At 25.3% G+C, this 27298-nt stretch overlaps 1 protein-coding gene across 8 annotated transcripts in view; it reads right to left on the reverse strand.

Moving 5' to 3' along the window:
• Positions 1-3739: 3739 nt before the first annotated feature.
• Positions 3740-27298, reverse strand: part of LOC122711532 (myocyte-specific enhancer factor 2) — a 52213-nt gene continuing 28654 nt past the window's right edge. For 4 of the 8 annotated variants that reach the window (XM_043930380.1, XM_043930385.1, XM_043930384.1 and 1 more), the window contains 7 exons: positions 14270-14386; positions 13730-13933; positions 10593-10751; positions 8666-8801; positions 8139-8395; positions 7513-7697; positions 3740-6661 (listed from right to left, as the gene is read on the reverse strand). In XM_043930380.1, the coding sequence (XP_043786315.1) occupies positions 6208-6661; positions 7513-7697; positions 8139-8395; positions 8666-8801; positions 10593-10751; positions 13730-13933; positions 14270-14323 (1449 nt within the window). In that variant the 5' untranslated portion in view covers positions 14324-14386 and the 3' untranslated portion in view covers positions 3740-6207. Of the gene's footprint in view, positions 6662-7512; positions 7698-8138; positions 8396-8665; positions 8802-10592; positions 10752-13729; positions 13934-14269; positions 14387-19923; positions 21186-21347; positions 21500-27298 lie in introns of those variants that run through there. The other 4 variants (XM_043930381.1, XM_043930382.1, XM_043930387.1 and 1 more) reach the window with 4 other exon arrangements.

Consider the following 27298-nt stretch of genomic DNA (forward strand, 5'->3'; position numbering starts at 1 on the left):
AGAGAGAGAGAGAGAGAGAGAGAGAGAGAGAGAGAGAGAACGATAATAACAAATAAATAAAAAAAAAGCTACTTTCGTTTCTGTCTTCGCAGATTTATCACTGTCTACTTAAATGCACAACATTATAATACGCCATAATATATTTTTTCTGCTTTTTTTCTGTTTGTCTGTTTAATAGTAAGATCTATATAGCACGTTACGCGATTATTTTTAACTTCAGTATAATTACATATACAATGTTTGTTATTCTTTCTATGGTTAAAATCTTTTATATATTTATATATATTTCTTTTCTTTTTTTCTTTCTTACTTTTTTCTTCATTGTACCTTGCGTTCAAAATGTTCAAATGGGCCGCTCTTTTTTTTGTTTGTTTATTTGTTAATAGTACAACATAAAGATTTTCATATTTTTCCGTTTTTTTTTATGTATATATATATATATCGTACAAATAATAGCATATCGCTACGTAATAATATTTAAAAAGTATATTAATAATTATCATACACACACGTTCCGTGTGTCTTAAAACAACTAATCGATCAATCGATTGATTAAAAAATAAAAATGAGAATTCCTTTGAATCAAGGATCATTATACATATATATATAAAAAAGAAAAAATATATTAGAAAGATAGAAGGAATATAGAAGGAATAATAATAATAATAAAATATATATATATATATATATATATATATAATAATATATATAATATATATATAATATATATACAATAATAATAATATATATATATTTTATTCCTTCTATTTTTCTAATATATTTTTTTATTTTTATATATTAGAAAGACAATTTCAAAAAAAAAAATAATATCGATAGATCGATTAGACGAGAAATTTCGATAATAAACACGGTCGATAGTAAATAAAATGGCGATATTCTTGAGTTTTATCTTTAAAAATGTGATGTTACATGTGGCTTTACAGATATGTTCAGTATTTTTAAGTTTACTTTTACATACGTATATATATATACATATATATTTTATGTATATTATTAAATGTTATCATTAGATTCACTTTTATTCTGCAATGTGTGGCTAGTACATTTATTTTCATGTTAATTAGTTCAGTTTTCCATGTCTTCTAACCTTATTTTTTTGTTATCTATTCCTTTTTTAATTGATCATACCCATACATTTTCTCAAAAAGTGATACTTGTACCATGTATTATCTTAATGATCATGTTATACATTTATATATATATATATACACTCATGTCGATTTCATTTTGTTTTAATTTTTAATTCAAATTATAATATTCATTTATTGGATACTCGATTCGATTTTTTGCGATCTCTACAAAAAGAATGACCGAAAAAAAAAAATATATTTTATGATAATTTGAGATTGTAAAAAAATAAAATAAATATCTCGAATTTTTAAAATTTTTTAATATTTTTTTTATTAATATTATTTTATCATTAAGAATCATGTTTTATAGATGAGTTCGGTTATATTACAAAATATTAACTACTTTTTATATTTTTATGTAATATTTTACAAGAAAAACTATGAAAATCTATATTCGATCTTTTATTTTTTCTTTCATTTTAAATGATATATAAATAATATTTATTTAAGAAAAGTCTTATTTTCTATAAGTTGATCAAAAAATTGTACGATGCCTCAGTTTTACAATTTTTTACGGAATAAATAGATCATTTCGTAATATTTTGAATAAAAAGAATCGTTTGTTAATGATTCGCAACGACTGATTCCCAACGATAGTTCACAACGATTCGTTTTCAATGGTACCAAAGGTTAATAAATCGATCTGTTAACTAAATTTTTTTTACATATTTACAAGACTTTTCTTTGCATTATATATATATATATTTCTAATTTAAAAAATATTAAATTATCAGTATCATTAAAATACGACGAAAAAAATTTTGAATATTTAAATGCCAAGCCAATTTTCTATATATATATATATATATATATATATATAGAAAATTGTTCTCTCGTTTAAAACGATTATAGTTAATTATATATAAAATTCATCTTTTTCCATGAATGTTTTATGAGAAAAACAAAGAAAAAGAAGAATAAGGAGAAATTATTAAAAAAATCGAAGCGAGCATCCATTGAGTTTCACACGCGGCCAATAAAAACGATCTGTGTCCAACAACTTTGCTCTCGTACAAAAAAGGCTCTAACTCTGGTTCCCTATATTTTTTTGTATTCTTTTTTTCTTTTTTTTTTTAAATTCCTGTATAATTTAATGCATTCTAAATGATGGTCCATTTCGTTTCACAGCATTCCAACAATTTTAATTATAGTCTCCGAGTTTTCAACTATAATATAATCGCCGACACTACGATATTTTTCGTTCAACTCTTGCTAAGGCACAATCATTCGATCAATATTAAAGGACATAAAATTATTATTTTTTCTTAAATCAATTTAACTAATTTAACTTAGAAAAGATATTCAAACTTCAAGAATAAACTGTGGTATCACTTCATATTTATCTATTATTACTATAATCGATTATCAAATATTTAACATTAGATATAATATATAACAATAAATAAGAGAATAATCTTTGATTAACAGTTAAAATTAATGTTTTAACAAGAGAATAAAACATATATATTATCATTTGAAATGTTATTGGTTCTATATTGATCTCGGTTGTGCCCCAATCAAGAACATACACATCAAATACGTATTTGCGTATATGTGAGTATAACTTATGCATACTTTTTTTATCGTCATATTAAAAATATACATTAAAATGATACGTACAATTGTGTCGTTAACGTACACCATTTAACAAGTTCCCTACCTTAAGAGGTATCACTACGTATTTTTTTATTTTTCACTTGGATATTTTACAATAAAATAGATCGGTAAGCAAATCGTAATTCTTGCCTTATTATGAGACCATGAGTACCGGTGGATCAGGTAAAACGATTTCTCAGATAGTCTAATGTTAAGAATATATCTAATAATCGATAGATTAGCTACATATATATTATAAAAGAATATTATATGCTTCATAATTTTGTATAAAATCTATATACATTATAATTGAAAATTGATTTTTATATTTTGTGCACTAAGGGTAAAAAATTCAAAGAATTCATATTATATATTTTCATAAGTTTAAGATATATATAATATATTAATATATTCTTAAAAAACCATAAACTTCTTCAATATCTTATATTTTATTTGTAATGTCAAAATATAAAATAAACAAGATCTTTTATTTTATTTTAATCAAGTTAAAAAAAATTTTATAAAATCATTTTTTAAAATATAAAAAGCTTATCAATTGTCTCAAATTTATGATTAATAATTATATTGTATTGTGCTAACTCATTCAACGAATCTCTATGAAACTTTACATATTATTATTCTTACTAATTATAGATATGAAAAGTTTGTGCAAATTACTTTGTCTTATACAAACAAATGAAGCACATAATAACACTGGGTTTGAAATATCGCTGAGAAATAATCGTATAATGTCAAATAATTAATAATATAATTAAGAAGTAATTATATTATTCAGAGATTTTGAAAGATCCACCTATAATGATTTAAGAACTGGAACCGATGCAATCGTATCGCAGGTTATTTTTTAAGGATTTACTTCAGGCATGTACACTTAAGAGAAATATATATAATATATATATATATATATAATATCAGTTCAAATACAATAAATTTTGCATCAATAGGAAAATGTTTAATAACTAGTGGAGACATATATATATATATATATACTTTTTTTTTAATACATTAAATCTTACTTTTTTCGTTATGAAAAATAACAATTTCTTTATACTTTTTTTATTTGATAAAAAAGTGTGTTGGCTAAGAGATTGCACTTTGTGATCATTTTAAAAATTTGTGATTAATCATTAGTGACTATACATTATATATCTTATGTTTCACACACCGATTGTTCGTACAGTCATCAAATATATTTCTAATTGCAACATTAGTAAAGAAACAAATCAATATCGAAGATTCATACGATTCTTCTTTCTTTTCCTTCTTTAACTTACGTATAATATAATCTTCGGTTATAATAGAAGCAAGATTGATTTGCCAAGTTGTTAATTCGTCGACAAAGTGTTGTAAAACAAAATCTATAATTTTAATAACACGGATATTATAATTTTTCTATTCTTTCTTATCCATTTTTTTTTCTCATTTTGTTCAATATATTTTATTTTATTATTAGTCTATTTTTATCGTATCTTTCCGTAAGATATATGTTTTTCTTTTACTCATAATTTGTCGACAAGTCATCTTTTGCAGACAACGTGAACAAGTCAACCTTGCAGGAGGGCAACATATGGTGCCAGGCACTATTTATTTATATACCATTCGTGTATTCCATTAATAACGTTAATTAATTACAGTAATGTACCAAATACGACTCTTGAGAACAGTTCATATCAGGATACATCCTGAGATTGAGTAAAGCATAGGCTGAGACCATCTTGAAAGCAGTTTTATTTAGGAAGAAGATTTTCTGTACTTTACAATTGCAACCCTATATTGCCAACTAATCATGGATTTCACTAATGAAGCATTTTATAAGATATATTAATAGATATTCATTCTCTATATTTCACACTTAATTTAATTGTGATCCATTCTTATAGAAAAATTGTATGTGCAATAATTATTAATAATTATTGTATTTAAATGCTGTTCAAACAAATTTATTAATTCTCATGTATTATTTGATAAATGCTTGCAGAAGTGCAAGCTCTCGTTGTGTACGATTTAGGCATTAAGGGTTGCAAAGTATCTTCCTTCTATGTCTTTCTTTTTCTTTTCATATCAAATGTGCAAAATATTTGTGGAAAATGTATATAACATATGTATATATGTATACATATATAAGTTCGTGTGTATATACTTTTCTTTCTTTTCAACATTATTAGATGCTTATTTCACATACAATATGTATGTATCTTTTCTATCACTTCATAATGATCAATATATTAATTTCCGAGCATATTTTTTCTACAGAATATCGTATTTATTTTGAGTACAGTAGCCGATTAATCATTCAACATTTTTTTTTTCTATTAGCGGACATAGACCGTTAATTATAGTTCGCTAACGAAAAAAAAAAAAAGAAAAAAAACTTCACTATTTAAAAACAAATCAACATTTAACGATTCTTTAAAATAAATGAGTTAATACACATATGAGTGTGAGTATAATATATTTTCTAATAATATGTTTGAATGATTTTTTTTATGATTTAAAGAGTACAGTACTTTTTTCAGAGTAAAGGAAAAAGATATTGCATTAAAAAAAGAAGAAAAAGAATTGTAAAATTAAAATTTATATACTAATCAAATATCATTATTCTCTGACTAGGTATTCAATTAAGAGAGAAATAATGTTTATTGCTCTCGATATTAATTAAAAACATCAATTAACGGATTATGCCGCGGATTGTATCTATCTACCATTATAACGCACAAAAAACAAGTAACGAAGTACATTTATTTATAAATCTCTAAATTGTGAAATCATTAGACATTCGCAAGCTCTTAGAAATTCGGTTGTCGATGCACTTAATCTCCGAAATGCTATACTCTCGGTTTTCATGTCTTAATATCCGTCCTAAATGTACCGCTATTTCCTTTCTTTATTTCGAAAGGAATAACCTTCGCCATAGCAACAAGTATCAAAGACACAATATGCCATATCACGAAGAAAATGACAATGAATTAATGAAATATATACAAACAATTTTCGTATTATATACATGAAAATATATATATATATATATATATATATATATATATATATATATATATATATATATATATACACATATATACGTGTAACGCTTCAACATTATGGCACCGTTATTTAATCGTCAAACAAATGTATCTTTATATTTGTATGTACGTGTCCATGTATGTGTTTGTATGTATGTGCGTGCGTGTGTATATGTGTAGACTTTAAAATATATAAACAAACTTGTATTCTTCGTCCAGCCAAGTTGGATTTTTGCGAAAATCGTTTTTCATTTCACGCGCGCACCCAACCACAAGAAAAAAAAAAGAACCATGGCCGAACGTGTGTAAATAATATAACGAGTTTTTGACTTCGAGTTCCGGAACTTCTCACAAAAGCACTATATGCCGTTGTACGTTGAGGTATGAAACGATCGAGCGATTAACTGTTACGATTGATATTAAGTCGCCCAGCCCTCAGTGATCCTGGAACGCTTCATAAGTGGTCCGTTCTCATAATCTGAGTTGTTCCCACCATTTCCTCCGGTGTTCGAATGACTTGTTCGAATGTCCGCCACCGTTGCACTACCTGGAGAAGGAAGATTTGTCGGTGTTATACTTCCGGAGTGAGACGGCGGTGGATTACTGCTAGGTCTGTTCGACACAAGATTCAACGATTGTGGGCCAGGATGAGGTACATGATGTGGAGGTGGTGCACCGGTACTCGACGAAGGTCCAACATTCAGGGCTGTATGATGAAGATTGCTGGTATTACTCGGCCCACTACTATTTGAGCCACTGTTACCACCGTGAGGATCTCGAGGTGGACTAATCGGTTCGCTTTTTATTTTCACTGGTAATGGCGATGTGGCAGGCGGTGGTGTACTACTTGATACGGCTAGATGAGGAAGACCACTGCAATAATGTTGGAGATATCAGATTTGCAAGAAAATTGATTGTTATAATTCTTTGATAGAAAAATAGATATATATTGATTAAATTTTCATTAAAATTAAATTTTATTCTTGTCCTGAATTTATTGTGAAAATAAATTATTATTTTACATATTCTTTAACAATTGAAACATTATATAAATTTAATATTCGTAATACAATATTCGTCAGTAATCAAAATGATTATTTGATTTAAATATTAATAAATATTAATAAATATTAATTAATAGATTATTTCATTAAGTATTAATTTATTAAATATTAATAAATAACATTATTTTTGCCTCAAATTTTTATGTCTTTTACCAAAAAAGAATTTTAGTTAATATATGAACAATTAATATACGAACAAACGAATAACATAAAATTTGAAAGATGAAAATGGGATGAAAAACCATTAATATATTTATTGATATGCTGCTAAAACAGCATAAATTATCTAAACAAGAAAAAAAACTATAAAACTCCAGTGGACGTTGTTTGATATTTTTATCCTCAATTCAGATATAGAGTACACATTAGAACAAATGGCGTCGTTATAAGTATGATTAAACTTTACAAATACTTTTCAATCTTTTCTTAAGAATTTATATTATAAACTTGTTTCTAATATAATTATATTAAATAAAATAATATTATAAAATAATTATGTTATAAAATGGTTTCTAAACAGTATTGTTTTCTAAACAGTTTTTTTTAAAGAAATGAGATTTTTATAAATTTTACAATATTTAGAACAATTTTTATAATAAATATCAACTGGATATATAGTTTTTTTTCACAATAATATTTAAATTGAAATTTTTAATTTACCTGATACTGGACATGGTGGCTGCCGAATACATTGATAAGTCATCAACGTACCTCTGATGAGACCAAGCTAAACTTCCAAGGTCCGAGGAATAATCGGTAGGTCCGAAACTAGAGTATCCGGCTGGAACTGATGGTGTTTGCAATGCTACTACCGGTGTATTTAATGCAGATTGTGTATGGCCACTCTATATATTTAAAAATAAAATAAAAGATCAAATAATATTAAATATTATTGAACATAATTTTTATATATCTATCAATTTTTATATATTTATGTTACTATCTATGGTGTAAAATTACACATATATAATTAGATCATTAAATTATTAAACAAATTTTATTAAATAAATTCTAAATAACATTTCAAATTATGTCATTTTGAGCATTGAAATCTTAACAAATACATAAATAATGTAATTATATTATTAACAAAGATTTATCCAATTTTTACGATTTTTTTCTATTCAGATTATAGATTTAATAATAAAAAAAAATAGAAGTTAGTTTTATTTTAAAAAATTAAAAAAGATTAAAATAAAAATACTCAATATAAAAAAATATTAATTATGTAATGATTTTAAATTACTTAAGAATATAAATTGAAATCAAATACAATGTATACTAACATCATAACTAGTATCTTCGGAGAGAGGCTGTGTAAGAGGTGTTGGTATAACTACTCGAAGATTGGTCCTGTGAGGATGAGGCGGCGGTGGAGGAGGTGGAGGTTGCGGCGAATGCCTAGACGGATTACTGCCTTTGTTTGCACTACCTCCTCCAACTCCTAATGCCGGCGAAGGACCTGGACTAGGTGAACCTCCTAATGGTGATGCTGATGGTGGATAGCCATTACTCATCTCCAACATTCCTCCTGGTGGATACACTAAATACAATACAAAAAAATATAATTAATGTTGATTTTTTTAAAAAGAAAATATCATAACAATAAAATCACGATGTAATCACAAGATCACATAACTATATTAATAATAAAATATAAATATTTGAATTTTTTATTTGCTGTTATTGTTATTTATTAAATTTCTTTAATAACTAATTTTGTTTTTAATTAATTCTTTTTTTCTATATATATAATAATAATTAAATTTATTTGATAAATTATATCAATGTATTAAGTTTATTGACCAAATACCTGAATCTGTTTCAGAAGACGATGGTCTTGGAGAAATGCTGGTATGCGCTATTTGAGGACTAGATCCAAGTAGAGATTCGCCATAACTATTCACTGGTACGGATACAGGTAGAGAGTAATTAGATTGTCCCATTGCCTGAAATTGTATTAAATCAACGCTAATAAGATCAATACAATATTCAATAATGATAGATTACAAAAGAATTAATAAATATATCTTTATTTTAAAATTACATCCTTCATTATTTTCTTGCCTACTTCTTCTACATAAAATTTAAAAATAAACAAAAACATATATATAATATATATAAAACACACAAAGAAAATACAAATGCAAATCGATCTTCATCTTTTGTATAAATAAATTTCTATAGAAATGAAACTTATTACAATTTTAAATCTTTTTATGTTTATTATAAATTAAAAAAATCTCACATAAAAAAAAATTAAGAAAGAAAAAAAATAATCTATATAATAAGATATTCTTATATATAAATATAATTTTTTAAAAATTCTGAGAATTTTAAATTCTGAACATTCAATCTCTTTGTTTGCTAAAATAATTATGATTACCATATTAATTTTTTCTAGATGAAGTTCGATGCAATATATGCAATAAATTGAGTAAATGAAACAAAAAATAGATTAACAACTAATCAGAGATATCTGATTTAAATATCTGTCAATAACATCATTTAGGAGAATGAGCTGACTGTTTTGTAAACTTATAGTATGTATACTCGATAATAATTTAAAGAGTGCGAATTAAATCGAATCTGCGTCATTGATTTGACTGATGAAATTGCTTGATAGCGAATTGTTAAAAGCTAATAAATATAATCAGGAATAACAAATTGTTCCTAGTCATGTGAAAACTTCGAGTTAGAGATTCCCAAAGTAAAATAACAAGAAGAACAGATGATTATAAATATCTAATTGTTATAAATTTCAAAATGATAATAAAAAATAACATATTTTTACATATTATATAATTTTTGAGAATTACTAAAAAAAACTTTTTACTTTATTTATTTTTCACAGTAATCAGATTTTTGGAAAATGAAACTGAATAAATTTATATTTTATAAATATTATAATATTTATATATTATATTATATATATATATATATATATATATATGAATATTAGATCAAAATATTTGAAACTTTTTCAATTAAAATTTTATATATAGTTATAGAAAATCTGAAAATATACAATTCTAAAGCAAATTTAACAATTTTTCAATAAATATAGAAAGATCTAATAAAATAATATTTCATCATAAAAGATCTTTATAATTCCAATTACATTTTTTATGATTTTTAATGATTTTAAACATATAATAAAATTTTTGACAATTTATCTATTTATAAGAAAAAAAATTCCTAAATACTCAAATATTAATATGACATAGATTCCAACTTCAATTATTCATAATATCCAATATATAATAAAATTTTCAATTTTTACTATTTCATTAAATTCTCCGCATCTTTGTATAAATTTAAAATACTAAAATAATATATGATACTTCAATAATGAAACTTTAATAAGATATATAATAAAATCAATACCAACATACCATACAGAGAATTTTTTCTATATGCAAATTCCTAATATTAACTACTGCAATCTTAACAACAGTAATAACCTTAACCCAATTTCAATCATCCATAATAATCAACAAATACAATTCCCAATACTCTATACCACTCTACAAAAACCAAAATTCTCAGCAACCTTGTATGCCTAAAATGCCTAAGATCGACAATACCTAAATACCCGTGAACCGTCGGCAGGAGATCCACACAATTTTTTCAGCTATCCCAGGTATTCTCCTGACAGGAACATTTTTCTTTTTCTCCCTGTCTGTTCCTCTCGACGTCAGTTGGCCATCGAACAACACAGAACGACGACCTCCACTTACCCGAGTGCCGTTATGTTGGTGCCTCTGCATCATTAGTTGGAACTCCTCGTCAATCTTCGTGTATTTGGCTTCGGTGCGCGGAGTAAGATTGTACTCGATCGCGTCAGGTTCCGGACTTTCCGGGGACATGGCGCCCTTATGTTCCTTCTTGTTGAGTGCCTGCAAGTGTCAGCAGACAGGTTCACGTGACCACACCGCCCGAGGGCACTCAACCTTCGCATGCACGTTAATTTAAACATCTAACGTCACATAATACATACGCATTTTATATATACATACGACTAGTCTCTCTAATTATTTTTTTCTTCTCTTCTTTTATATATGTTTTAATGTATGGATTATTTGTGTATGTACTTTTACTATTTGTATGGTGAGAGGTTATACATGTGTTTATGGGCATATAGAAGAAAAAAAAGGAGAGAAGATATCGCGTGTCACGCGACACCGATGATTGACAATGGATTTGTGTGGAAAATCCATGAACGACCCTGACCATTATACTCAAAACAATTGGGGGACTGGGTTAGGGAACTGCTGTGTAGAAAAGAATTAATGATATAGTTTTTCTAAACTTAGAAATTTTTAATGATTTGATATTGATGTATAAGAACGACAATGAACAATATATTAATTAGTATTGTTTAAAATTCTTTTTTTTTCAATAGAATTTATAGAAAAAGAAATAAAAATTTTCAATAAATGATATTAAAATGAAAGGTTTTTTAAGTTAGTGAAAATCTCTTTTTCAAAAGAATTCAAAAAGTTGAGTATTTTGGAGGAGAGAAAGAATTATAATTATTAATTTCTTTTTCAAAGAACTTCTTTTTTAAGAACTTTGTTTTTTTTTTATTAAGATTTTATATAGAGATTATAAATAAAAAAGAATCCTCCAATTGATTTGAGCATAATGAATTTGTAGAATAAATTGTTAGGTTTTCTTTTTTATTCACCACTGATTTAAGTATTGCAACAAACTTTAATTATTTATACTGGCACGGTTGAATATAATTTTTCTAATATTTTTTCTTGTTTCGCCGAATATACTTTTTTAAAAAAATCTAAGAAATATTCTTCCACGTATGTAGTGTTTCACAAAAAATAAAATAATTTTACATCATTTATATTTTTATTAATTAAATAGTTTTTTCTTTTCTAATAATTATAGGAAATATATATATTATTATTTATTACTATATTATCATAATATTATTCAAAATATTACAAAAAAAATTATATTATAAATAAACGTTCTACAATTATTTTGAAAAGAAATCACTTTGAATAAAAAGTTTAAAAAAAAAAAAATAGAAGAAAATAATAAAATAAAAAATAAAAAATAAAAATACTAAAAAAAATATCAATATATTCACACTACCAAAAAAATTACTTTATTTTATTAATATTCATAATAATAATATCAAAAATAATCAAAAGAAATGTCCTCAAAATGAAGTTTTTTATATAATGCTTATTCCATCATTTGTCTTTTGTTAATACATTTTTTTTAGAGGCACCAAGTAGAACATGCAAGAACATCAAGGATAATTCTCTGTCCAGCTCTACTAATGGACCACCCCGTATAAAACGATTGAAAAAGAAGACACACAGGAAGAGGGCTTGTACTGCACGCATGTAGATAATACTGCATACTCATGTATAATTTCGATAATCGACAAACTTGAAAAAGTTAATAACCAATGATGATATGCGAGGATATCAGACATCATGAAATTTTTCTTTATGAAATCTCTCATTTACTGATATACTCGTGGAGTTATAGAGCAGACTGGTATTAACGACTTGTCGCGTCAATCGGTGAGATTATTTAAAAAATATTGATACTATACGATTTAATGCCGTCCAGAATGTTTAAAATTAAAGTTCAAGATTCTTAAAAAATTGAATAATTTTATTGAAAAGATAATTTTTAAAAAATTTTTTCAATTGCAGAATTGATAAAGAATTATGTTGCAATATTTATTTTATAATTTATATTATATTTATATTCTAAAGTTTTAATTTTGTTTTTCTTGAGTCAGAAATTCATATCAAAAACTTTAGTTAAAAGCATTATTTAGTATTAATTATATTATTTTTATAAATCTAATATTAAAGTTTTTTAAATATAAAAAAAAACAACTTTATTGATTGAAGAATTCATTTTTAAACTCAATTTATATATAAATATATATTCAAACAAAAATTTGTTTTCACTTATATCTTTAGAATGCTACTTTTTCTAATTTTCTTTTAGAATACATCTTCTGTATTATTATTTTAAAATAAATTATGACAGATAAAAAAAAAAAAATATGATAGATAAAAAAAAATTTATTAATAAAATATTTTGATTATTATATAAGCATAGATAAAACAATTTTTAGATTTAAAAATAAAACATAATTATTATTATAATCATTTATTTATATTATTTATATGTATTATTTGATATACAATTATTTTTAATAGCTAAGAGTGGCTTTAAGATCTTCTTGTAAAAAGTCTTCTGATCAACTAAATGACTTGAACATATAGTACTTTCTGAGACAACCTAATCGACCTTGAGCATGCAAAGACACTTCAACATTCTCTGACATATTATTTACGTGAACAAGTTTTTTGAAAGTGATGCTCATTCAGATTTAAAACACGTTTATCTTACTTCCGAAGAATTTTTTTTATTATTTAAAATAAAGGAATATTTTATTATAACATTGGAAAAAATATTGAGAGATGTGTAATCTCTATTTTAAAAAGAATTGAATTTCTTCTTTTATTTTATAATTTTATAAAATTTCATGAAATATAATTTAATATTTTATCATTAACATATAACAAAAAATGAATTCTTCAATATTTTATAATGAAATAATTAACTATAATATTCTATGTAGATTGTAGTATTCTAATATTTCAATATTGTATTAAATAATTAAAATAATTTTTTATCAAAACAATTTAAAATATTGAAAATCAGACTCAAAAATTCTCATAATATGGGGACTCTTATTTTAATTTATGTATTATAAAAAATTATCACTTTTTCTATTTCTCCATCTATTCTACTTTTCATAGATGATAAAGATTTGGAAATATTGTTGGGAAACTTGAAAATTATGGAGGAGAAATCGGCTCACCTCGATGATATTCTTGTTGGTGAGAGACTCGTGGGGTTCGTTGTACTCTGTGTACTTGAGAAGAACCTTGTCCATGTCGGTGCTTGCATACTGATATAGCTTGTTACTCGAACTGAAGATAATTAGAGCGATCTCACAGTCGCATAGTACCGACAACTCATATGCTTTTTTCATTACCCCGAACTTCCTTTTGTTGAAGGTCACCTGTTAAAGAATCATCAATCAATTATCTTTATTTGCTTCAGCCATTTTGAATTATTTGATAATTTAATCAATAAATCAAATTGATGGAACCGATATAATAATTATCTGTGATTCAATAATTATTCTGATTGTTTTTATTTATTTTATGTTTGAGTATGTTTAAGTATTGAATAATAATTGTCAAGGAAAATTATAAAAAAAATCTGAGGCAGAAAATTAAATAAATATTCGTCTACATTGTAATTTATCTAAATTCTTTTTATCTTTTTATTATTTATCTATTATTTATCTATCTTTTCTTTTTATCTTTTTATTATTTAATGGAAATCATAATACCTGACGATTCCGTTCGTCCGTGATGCGCGAAATTTGAATCTTCTTCCGACCCATTTTTGTACAGCGTTATAAAGATGAGACAGTTCTTCGGAACCACTGGATGGAATATTAAAAACACTAAAACAAAAATAATCTTCTTATTTCTTTAATATTACAAACAATTAAACTATCAAACGAAAAACATTCTAATTTTTTGATATAATATACTTTTCAATGTTTATTATAGAATATTTTTATATTTTCACATCTTATTATGATTTACTATCATATCTTTTATATATCTTTTATAATTTCTCCCAAATAAATTAATATTAATAAATCATTACTTAATCTATAAGTAATTATCAACAATCTCAAATCTAATTCATATGAATTATTTAAATCAATTAAACTATTTAAATAATTAAAAATATTGTCTAATATGAAAACTGTCATTTTATAAACATGAAAAGATATAATTTAAGATAAGACAAAAATTCAAAAGAATATACTTTTAAGTTTTGACATTCTAATGATCATCATGAGGAAATTCAAGTTGAAACGGTGACAACTTTCGAACAACGAACAAAAGATTGCGATTTAGCTAGTGATTTGAAAACAAAAAGCGCGCGCCGACCCATAGAAAACTAGAATACAAACCATATAGCTATGTATCACATGCAGTTCGAAACATGTGCGACAGAACTGGACCATGCATTTCAAGTCTAATGCTGAAACGTGCATAAAGCACGTGTCTCGTTCATGTATCGATTAATTGTCCAACAAACCAGTCAACTAACTTCAATGATACATTAAATTCGACGGAGAATAACAGACATGCCTTGTTTATGTGATTTCCTATTCAACTCGATTGAAGTTCCATTATCTTTCACTAACTAACTAATTTCACTTTCGATGCGAAACATTTTTCGGGAATTTTGAATGATTTTGAATGATTAAAACTTGTGAACATTCGTGTTCTAAATATTTTTTTTTAGTTAAAGATTTTTGTAATATCTGCCATCATAGTAATACATATGAAAAAAAAATAAAATAAAAATAAAGTTGAAATATGAAAAATTTAGTTATTTGCGACGAATTATCATAATAATTAATAAAATTCAATTGAAAAAAATTTGATTGTTATGGAATTTTAAAAATAAAATAAATAGAATAATTATTTTGTTAAAATCGAAATAATCGAATTAAAGTAAAGATAAGATTGAATAATTCAATTAAATAATTTAATTAAATAATTCAATACAGTAATTGATTGATTGTTGAAAAATAAAACTGTAATTAATAAGCGATTTCGATATTACTAGAATAGCTGAATAGTGGTAAGAAATTCAAAATAAAATTAAAAATTTTCTGTCTTACTTTTAGTAAAAATATAGATAGCAGTAATAAATTTTTTTTTAATTCAATCAAATTAGTGTTAATAATTAATAAAGTATTTATTTCATAATATTCATAATATTTCATAATATTAAATTTATTATCATTTATATAATAAATCAAATTGAAAATGATAAATCGAATGCAAATATATCTATATTACTACATCAGATTTCAAAACTGGATTTGAATCCTTAAAAATTTTATTTTTCTAATCTCATATTGGAATAAACAAAATAGGCACAACAAAGTAATCTAATTTCGTTGTCAAAATCATAGCAAAATAAGGTGAACGTAATTAATTATGATGTCATTGCCATTATTATACAGAGTAAATGTGTAATAAACATCGATCGCTTTTCATTTTATTGATAATTAACGTACGTAATAATCGATTTTGTTACTCGAGTTTTCCTCAAAGTGTATGAGTATATTGAATTATGTTCCACCAGAATTATCACATGCCAATTAATAATTATTAAATTATTAGTTGCCATCTATGATCTTTATTTTTGTATTATAAATTTACATAAATTTCACAATATTTTGAGGATTACATTTATATTAAAGATATTTCTAATCTTATATTTTATGAATTTCTCAATCGATATTTTTTTTTTAATCTTTATTATGATATTTTTGAATTGTAGATAATTAATAGGATTAAATTATATAATTTTAAAATATTTAATCATAATTTATATATAATGTATTATTATACTCAGAGTATTATATATGTATATGTAATCATCTATGATCTAATGATATCAATTCAGGATCAAATATATATATTAATCTATTTGATATATTAAAATATATTTTCATTAATTATAAATTTAATTTATAATATTTCTTTAAAGTACTAACAGAGTAACTTAATTTCTTCCTTCTTGTTTCTTATATTTTTATTTCTTTTCCTAATATTTTTCTATCTTTCATTCATAAATCATTATCATAATATATATTATAATTTCTAGGTATATTGAACATAATCAATAATAAATTGTATTACTATCAACGACAAATGTGTAGAAAAATCAAATTACCTTTACACGAATTAGATAATGATTAGATAATGTGTTGTGCATCATGAAAGGATTATCAAGAAGTTTCTTGTATTTCTATCTTATCTTGTATAATAGTATAAATTCGATTCGATATTATTTTTTTTTAATGGGCATGAGATTTTTTTTATTTAAAAGGAACTGAATTTAAAATAAATTATTTATTATAAATTATAGATATTAATAATTTGATATTTTTATTTTATTCAAACACTGTTCTATACGAGTATTCATTTACCTATTCAATATTGAACAATATTTATGATCGAATTCTCATTCCAATAATTAAATAATCATGAAATCACAAAATTCGAATATTTGAAAATTATATTAAAAAAAAAAAAAAAATAATCAAACGATTGATTATTCACATTCAATAATATTTCCTTGATTCGAAAAAGTTTTCAAATGTTCAGATACACCGAGATTGGTAAAAAACAGGCTTTAATGTTGTTCTAATTCTAAGCTCCATCAACTATATTTACTGAACTCCCTTTCATTCATTGCAAACACGCGATCTCTAGCTATATGAATTAACGCGAATTTCACGGGCAAACGTTATTTTTGTCGCGCATATCTTGTGCATCGCGAAATTATGTTGCACCGTCACTGATTGTAATTATATCACACTCGTGAATCCGTCAGCTCTCACGTTTAATCGAAAGTGATATCGGTCCTTTTTTAGTTCAACATGCGATTCACTCTTACAAAATTATTATAAACTAATCATGATTAATTTAATAATAAATTTTGCTTTTTGTATTTTTACATTTTTTTAGAATATAGAAATTTTAAATTTTTATCTTATTTCTTTGGATTTGTATAAAGAATTTAAAATTGAATAAGATTATTTTTAAGGTTAGGTATCATACATAGGATAAATTACATAGAATATTAATATAAAATATAAATGAATCATTAGAAAGAAATACATAAATATATTACTAACAATATTATTACAAATTAAATAAAAAAAAATTACTAAGAAATCTATTTTTGTTGATTTATGATAATATGATACAAAAAGAAAAGCTTATATAAGCTTTTTAAAACAAATAGTAAATTAATAAACAAATTAATAAATAAATTTGTGAATCCAAAGATAAAGATCATTTTAAAAAAATGATTTAATTCCAAGTTCTTTATAATTATATATTAATATACTTCTTTATAATTATCTATTATACTGTGATTATACGATAAGTGTAAAGTTACAATCGTAATAAATTCCATCGCAAATTTTCCATTTATTTCAAAACAGAAGATAAAAGATGAATCGTTCATTCAGTGAATGATCTCGTATTGTGAAACTTCGCGAATGATTATTGGCTATCATATGTAATGAAAAAAGAAAGCACGAACGAAAAAAGGGCTTCGATATTTCTTTGCTAGTGACAATAAAGAGAACACTCTGGAGAGTGGAGAGGTTAGAAAAGAGTTACAATTCGCTCGAGTTGTCGTCCGATCGAATTTGGTTTATTATACAAGAGCGTAGAATGTGAAGCGAGGGTCAGCGACCACTACATATTTCTCGTACACATGTCGTATTTTGCACTCGCGTCAGAAGCTACTCTCTATTGTATCGAATAATATTTCGCTATATATAAAAAATAATTTTCAATTCATAAGTTTTATATATAGATATTTCATGAATCAATTGCATCTGGAATATTTAAATGCAATATTTTTTTCTGATCTTCAATTTTAACTTTTTTGTTTTTTGTATATTTTTTTATTATTATTTTATATTTATCTTTATTAATTTTACGTTTATCTATTTTATAAAATTTTTTGATATTTAAAATACACAATTTTTTAAAAAGATGGAATTGATCAGTTTGAATCCTGAAATGTCTCATTTATTAAAGATATTTAAATTAAACATTTTATATCTTTTAATTATAATTTTTAAAAAATTTTTCTTTTTTTCATGCATTTTATATATTATTTTATTTTATTCATTTTTAAATATATAATGCAAAATAAATATAAAAAAAATGTTTTGAACTTTACTACAGAATAGAATTTTATTAACACAAAAAATTCAAATTCATAATTTATATTCTTTAAAATTTTTTAAAATATCAATCATAGTAATTATCTAATTTTCTCATTACATTTTTGTTTAAAAAAATTTGTAAAATTATGTAAAAAGTTTGGAATTATTGATTTCATTTGGAATTAGGTAATTAAGTAATCAAAAAAAGAAATTAACTTTTCTAAATATTAATACAACATAAGAGTTATATCATATTTTTAAACCTTTAACAAATTTTATATTCTGTGAATGATACATCTCAAGACGAACTTTAAGTAGTGTCAAACATTGATAATCAATAGAAATTTAGCACTTCCCCACTGTCAATATGACAGTATTCATATTTAATTTTATTATAAGATAATAATATAATATATTCATATATTAATAATATAATTATATTAATAACAACACAATATTTAAATTGAATATTTTGAACATTAAATATTAAGCAAATGGACTATTTTAATTCGATGTATCAATTTCCATAGAAGCTCTCACACGAGCTGCGATAACATGAGCTTTATCAATTTTATTCAAAGCAGTACTCATCACGTATAGTTAGTATATAATATTATATGACATGTTGAATTTTGTCAAATTTAACTTGTTTCTTTTGAGTATTTCGTTTGCAACCGCTATTTCGATATCGCGAAGTTTGAATCGCTCGATGATCCATCATGAAATATATCATTATTTATAAAAAAAATATATAAAAAGAAAATAAAGAAATAAAATTTTATATTTTCTATAGATAGATTCGATAGAGTTGAAATTATTTTTTTTTTCTGTTAACATTTATATAATTTTTTAAATATATAGTAATTATTTATAAAATAAGATATATTCTTAATTATTAGAAATATTTTCCATTTCCAATATTTTATATTATACAAATTTTAATTTTTAACATATTAATTTAGATTAATATACGCATATTCAATATAAATATACAAATATTTTTTAATATAACGTATATTTTATATACTTTAATATATTGAAAATCTATATAATATATAATATTTAAAATGAAAATATTTTGAACAATTACAGATATTAGTTATTTTAAATAATTGTAATGCATTTATCTTAATTAAATAGAATTCATTAATATTTGTAATCATTTAACAATAAAAAAATCATTTTATAATTGAATGTTATATTTGATAACTCACCGACTCGAAGTGAGCTCGATCAGTCGAACATCTCGACGGGTCGTTCGCCAATCGATCGATCTTCTTGCGCACACTGAATCGATATCAAAACAAAGATGGCGAAATCGCACTCTCTTCACAGATGTTGTCACAATATAATTGAAGGATCGCAATTGAGACACTTGATCACGCGATATTCAAAATTCCACACATTTATTCTTTATCAAAATATCATATGTCTTTTGATAAAATTTGGACTCGTAAAAGTGACTTTTCAATCGAGTTACGATCATAGAAAGACATATATTATGCGATGGTTTATTTGTTTTCAGACCCACTTCTTTTTTCGAGAAATATTAAACTAGAGAATTATGAATAATAATCTTCGGTCACAATAACAATTTAGTTTAGTACAGGCACGTTTTGCAAGCTTTTTCTGAGAATTAATCAGCATCTAATGTTCATTCAATGTCATGTACACGGAACATTCACATGTAGGAATATATATTTATATATATATAATATGTGTATACATGTATTTAACTATATATGAGAAAATACAATTATCAAGAGGTTAGCTTAGTCAAAAGTGTGAAGAGAAAAGCTCGTTCTCCAGAACGGACGTCAATGGTCCCGCAATCGATATCTCCCACTAACACCCTTGCGAAAAGTACAACTTTAAGATCAAAACAAAACTTCTCTTCGAAGTGATATCATAGAAATAACACATAGTTTTTGGCACGAATCAACTTGCACTCGTTTTTAACGATTCCATCAACACGCGTCACTTGCTTTGCACGCCGGATTTTGTTGGTTCGAGAATAAGCCAATCACGTATTTGCTTCGTAACGACAACAGTCGACGACAACGCAACGACAACAACGGCAATAACAGCAATAAGAACTTCCTTTATTGTTTCCAGTCTTTTCTTCGCTTTCTTTCACTTCTTCCTTTTTTCTTCTGCTTCGATATATCGTGATATATCGATATTTTTTCTCTATATTTTATTCACTTTTACGAGTCCGTCGTTTTGTATTAATATACATCAGTGCCAATAAAACAATTCTTCAGGATTCAGCTTACCAGAAAGCAGGTTAGCTAGGTTAGAATATCCTGGCTGACTAGAAACGATGACTAGAAACGCGTGTTCTTTCTTAAAATATTTTTCACGTGCGGCGAGCCGTCGATTCGCACTGCTCTGTAGAAGATTCAAATTTAGAAGCGTCGTATCGGACGGTAAAAAAGCGGGCCGCGCGCCTCGACCAGTTCGCGGTCGAGCCTGAAATAAAGATTTGAGGAAGTCGCGTGGAGAGCATAGGAACGAAAGAGAGACAGAGAAAGAGAAGGAGAGAGAGAGAGAGAGAGAGAGAGAGAGAGAGAGAGAGAGAAAGAGAAAGAGAGAGATTAAATGGAGAGGAGAGGGGGCCTGGCCGTGTTGCACATACCAGTCGGTCCACCTCGCCTCTGAAGTTCGCCTCGGCACGCCGAGCTAACATCGACGAGGTTCAACCGCTGATTGGCCCTCACAGAGATCAACGTCAGACGCCACCACACCAATTGCGCGACGCCGTATATGCCGCGCATGCGTACCATTTTCAGACAGAACAGTCGCGGTAGCATTCCAACTTCGACCGTGTGTTGAACGACGTTGATTTTGATTTTGCAAAACAAATGTTTAATTATCAATTAATTTTATGTTTATGTTGGATTATGTTGATATGTTGGTGATTTTTATTTTGACGGAGAATTCAATACAAAAATAAAAATTGACTATAATAGTTGAAATCAATATTTACGAATAGGCTTCGTCATAATATCAAAAAGAAAGTTTCATTCGATTGCAACTGATATCAATATTTTATTAAAATAAATAATTGTAATTATTAACATATATTTCATTTTAAACAAAAGAAAAAAAATAAAAATGGAATAAAAATGATAGAAAAGATTTATGAAAAAATTACGATAATTACAATCTTACAATTAGGTATTTATATTTAATAATTTTATGAATTTTAATTAATTTATAAAATATATTCCTAAATTGAATATATATTGTTTATAGATTATTCCAATATTATATTTTAAAATTAACATATAAATAAATTGATTTTTATATAAAGTGATATGACTGTTCTCAGATATCTAAATTAAAATTTATATCTTTATTTCATGTTATATTAAAATTTTTTAACATTTATATTCTTATAATCACAAAAATTCAAATAATTGCTAAAAAATGACATCTTCACATCTTATTAATATTTCACTGATCAAAAATAATAGCTTGATTAAAGAATTTAACCGATGTTTTATATATATTTTTCTCAAAATATATTAGAGAATGAAATAATGATTATAGTATGAATTTGAGTTTATATTAAATTTAACTAAGATTAACAATTATTCATATATCATTTATTTGAATAATAAATAAAAATGTTTCAAATATAAAATAAAATTCCTTGAGCAATTTTTACATGTATGCATCGATTTTTCGAGTACAATTTTATTTTAACCATTTAGATTATTTGAATATAACCTAATCTGAATAGAATCTAAGATCCTTAGGTTATTGAGTATGATATCGTACATAATGAAAGTACTTTTATATATCAGATGCTTGAGTTAATATTACAGCTACAGAACTATCAATCCGTATATGTAATTATTTACATTAAAGCTCCTTTATTCCTACTTAATCCATTGTACATATTGTACAACATTCAATTTTTAATCTCACTTTGTTGTTTTGTTTTATTATTTCTATCTACACATATTATCCAACACATATTATACAAACAATATTTATCAAATATCTATTGAAGTAATTAAAAAAACATAAAAATCATCTATATTTATCCAAATCTTTTTTATAAAAAAAATTTTTTCCAATTAAAGTTTGTTATATATTATGTTATAATATATAAGGTTATGTAATATATTTATCACTTAAATATTTATAATACTTTACTTCATTGAAAAATGATTAATTAAAGAAAATCAAAAAAAAAAAAAATGTTTTTATTGTAACGATTAAAACATTATGAAAAAAATTTTGATCTTGGAACATATATTTTAACTTGTAAGTTATTAATGTTTAAAATTGATTGATGGTGATTGATCAAATATTGTGACAAATATGTTGAATTACAAGAGAAGACAACTACAGAGATCATATCACGGTGGATGCTATTGGTAAACTCGAAAATCCAACTCAATAAATATTATACGAGCCAAGACGCTTGATGGTTGCTAGCGACTAGCTTCCATCAGTTATTCGCAAACCATCCGACAGCCGTGTGAAATGAAATTGAATCGAGCATCCACGTTCAAATCACTTGAACTCCACGAACTTAGTTACGTAACATTTTAAATCGATTTCAAGAACCTAGAGGGCGTTTTTTCCGAAATAATATTTATATCTGAATAGTATTTGATTTAAATATTTTAAATACTAGGGAATTTATATATATAGGTTGGTAATATATTATGGAAATTTAATGTTAAAGGTCTAATTATATATAATAACTTTGAAATAAAGTTAAAACCGATTAATTCGTTTCATAAATATTTAGATAAAAAATATTTGACATAATAAATTAAAAAAGTAATAAAATATCATAAAAATATAAAATTTGATATTTACACTTTTAAATTTCTTAAAATTATTTCATAAATCAAATAAAAATTTAAATGTAAAACTATAATGAGACAAAGAATTATTATAAAATTCCAAAAATGAAATAAATTAAAGATACAGACATAGTAATCCAAATTTTAAGCAAAATCGATGATATGAATAATCTTTTGAATAATAATTTGTAAATTTACTATAAAATATTTAATTAAATATATAAAATATTTAAATTAAAAAAATTAAAACTTATTAAAAGTAATTAATTTTCTGATTAAATTTAATAATTATGATGTATTTATAATATATAACATATAATTGAAAGAATTGAAGAAATGAAGAATTTAAAATTAATTATAAAATGAAGAATTTAAAATTAATTATAAAATTACAAGAAAAGACCACTTTTATCAATTATCAATATTTTGAAAAGAAACTCTATCGAGAAAAAATATTTATAAATTATATAAACGACTATTAAATAATTTGTAAAATTTAATAAAATTTTAAATTTTTTAATAAAAATATTACAATAAAAATCTAACATATCATTATTAAAAAATATTATCCATTAATAAATAATCCCGTCTCGAATTCCCCATTGAAATTAATATAGCAATTACGCACGCGAATCGAAGTATCTTTTATTTGAAACAAAGACACGAAGAGAAAAACCAAAGACTATCTAGACCGACAAACGTAAAAACGTCTTGTCGAATCATCTTCGTTGCGAAAAAAGCTCACAAGCAAGAGCTGGCAATGGCTGTCGATATTTAACGAATTATCCCAGGTGCGGGTAAATATAAATCTACTCCAGGTCGGATCGTATGTATTATGCATGAGCTGCAACGTAGCTGTCCCCCTACAGAGGTCGGATAACCTAACCCGTCGAGAGAGCAGGCAAGTGTTCAATATATCCTAGTCTATCGATCTCGTCGACCGAGCGCGAAAAGACGCGAGAAACGGGACAGTGGATAAGTAATTAATATTCTCCAGATACAGATAACGAGCAACACTATGGCTGAGGGCGACACCGGCTAATTCTTGTGGACGCGTGTCTGCACTCGAACTCTTGGCCTAAAGAGGACTATCAGAAAAAACTCTAGTAACTTCGCGAGAGATATAGGAATATCACGATTATCTTATTATTCATAGCAATGACAATTAAGCAAAAAATAATTCTTAATGAAAAAATAAATTGAAACGAATAAAATAAAACTTTTTCGTGTGATTTTTTTTTTTTTTTTTAATTTTTAAATCAAGTCAAGTGGAAAATTTTCAAGTTCAAATAAAATTGGTTAATTCTTGATTAGATACAAATAAATTATCGATAAGAGATAATTCTACATACGAAAATAAGCAAAAAACATAGAATAAATTTTTTTTGTTTAAAAATTAAATTTGAAAATCAATTATACGATTTTTTGTATACGATTCCGATCTCTCGATTTTCTCAAAAACAAGAATGATAAAATTTATATGTGTAAATTAAAATTTGCATATATAAAACAAGAGTCATAAAATTTTATTTCATATTTTTTATTATTTTTATACATAAAATAATCATTTATCAATAGTTCATTTGTATCTAATCGGAAATTAACCAATATCACTTGTATTTAAAAAATTTTTAACATAAACTTGATTTATTTAAAAACAAACCTTTAAATAAAAAAAATTTTTATTCTTTCTTTTCCACTTATATCTTCATAAGGAATTTCCTCTTGCTTGATTGTTGATCACGAATAATGAGATATCCTGATGCAAGATATAAGGAAATTTTTTTATGAATCATTTTAATTTTCTAATATACTTAGGTACTATTTATAGTACAATAATTGAAAAAAATTTTCATCAATAAAATATAGTATAATATAATTATTGGAAAAAAACTTAAAAATTGCTAACCAGATGGAATTATTAATTTTTTCCAAGAGTATTATCGCATATGATGGTGAGTAAGGTTGTTTAACAGTTACAATACAATGTGTGCAGCAAGTAGGCTGATCAGTGGCAATTGTATCTGCAACAATGGCAGATGTCAAATTGTCAGATGATCTTCGTTGAACGCGGAACATAAGCTACTTTTGTGAAGACACGCCGATACATTATGCATTCTAGAGCGTGCGAGTTTACGCGAGATGTTTTCGAGAAGTTTGCATCACAAAAATACTTTGGTCGAATGCTTGAAACTCTCGATAACTCGCTCACCAAAGATTTAACGAGAGATGCATTTCTTTTCTTGGATTGAAAAATAAATAATAATATTGAATAATCATTTTAATAATTTAAATAAGTATTACTTGTTTATAGAAAAATTTTAAAAATTATAATATTTGATATATATTCTTTTACGATATTAACATCATAGATTAGAAATGAGATGAATCCAAATTTCGTTGTAATTTCACGTTTGATAAAATAAATTTTTCAATACATACTCAATACGTTTAAATCTAACAGTGAATGTGTAATCATCTATGCTATAAAAATCTATTTAAAAAAAATAAAGATCATAAAATATGATAAAGGAATAAACACATTAGTATAGTAATTAGGCAAAGAAAATGTTAATGTAATCATTAATGATCAAAATTATTAGTGAGAACTTACCACGTTTAATGCCACGTGTACGTTTTTAATGAACTTTTTCCTCATATCATTAACGTTTCTACAACGCATAAAAAGCATGATACCATTAACCATGGATAACACGCTTAACTTAACTTGAAAGAATAATCAGTAATGGTCGGATGTTATAAGCATTCCCTTATTAATTTCCATTTCTTCCAAATTACGAGAGAAGAATAATGATATTTCTTTTTAATATACGCGTAATATTCACATATAAGTAGTTTAATGGAGATAATTTTGTGCAAGCATACATAAGATGGACAAAGAGCATCGAGAACATTTCCATTTCATCGATTGGTCGCGTCACGACTCGATGGGACAGAACGTATCGGATAAACGTCAGCATGGCAAGTTGCGCGGTCGGAATAATCGGCCCGCTGAAACGTAGTTAATCATAATGCCGATTATTTCGCGGATAGTTGCAGGAACCGACGTCTATTTCCGTTTTACCGTCAGTCTCGTTTCTGTCATTCTCGATACGATTCTATTTGCGAGAGAGATCGACCGGGTCACACGGTTAAGCGTCGTTCATCCGATAATGAAGATGGATTTCTCGAGATTTTCCTGTAGAATTTAATATGAGATGAATGTGGCGCGCGCAGCGCGAATAAATCGAATCGAGTTCACGGAGGCTTTGAAATGATTTCTTCTTTATCGATGGAGATGCATTTTCGCGCATATAAGATCCGAGAGATTATGTTTTTTAAATTATAAGAGATCTAATAAGTAAATAATCTATTCGATACAGTTTGAACTATAATATACGCTCTTGTTTGAATAATATAAAAAATAGAATAAAATAAATATTTAAAAGATTTCATATTATTGTTATTTCATATTATATTATAAAGTATTTCGCTATAATAAGTCAAATCAAGTTTAGTAGAGCAGAGTAACACGTTTCAATACCCAATTAATTGTTCCTACGCGATTCAGTACAACGGTTGTTTGTACCAGGGATAGGAGCCCTTAAGCAGTAAAAGGGTTAACATGTTTCCTACATGGGTCGTATATCCTATATTGAATATTCCCTTCAAATCATTTTCTTTGGAAAATTTGAATATAGAATATATTTCATAAAATCGTGTTTTGATATTTAAATATTTTCAATTATTGTTTTATCCC

Source organism: Apis laboriosa, unplaced genomic scaffold (genome assembly GCF_014066325.1).
Source record: "Apis laboriosa isolate Shangri-la unplaced genomic scaffold, ASM1406632v1 scaffold170_cov151, whole genome shotgun sequence".
Lineage (NCBI taxonomy): Eukaryota > Metazoa > Arthropoda > Insecta > Hymenoptera > Apidae > Apis > Apis laboriosa.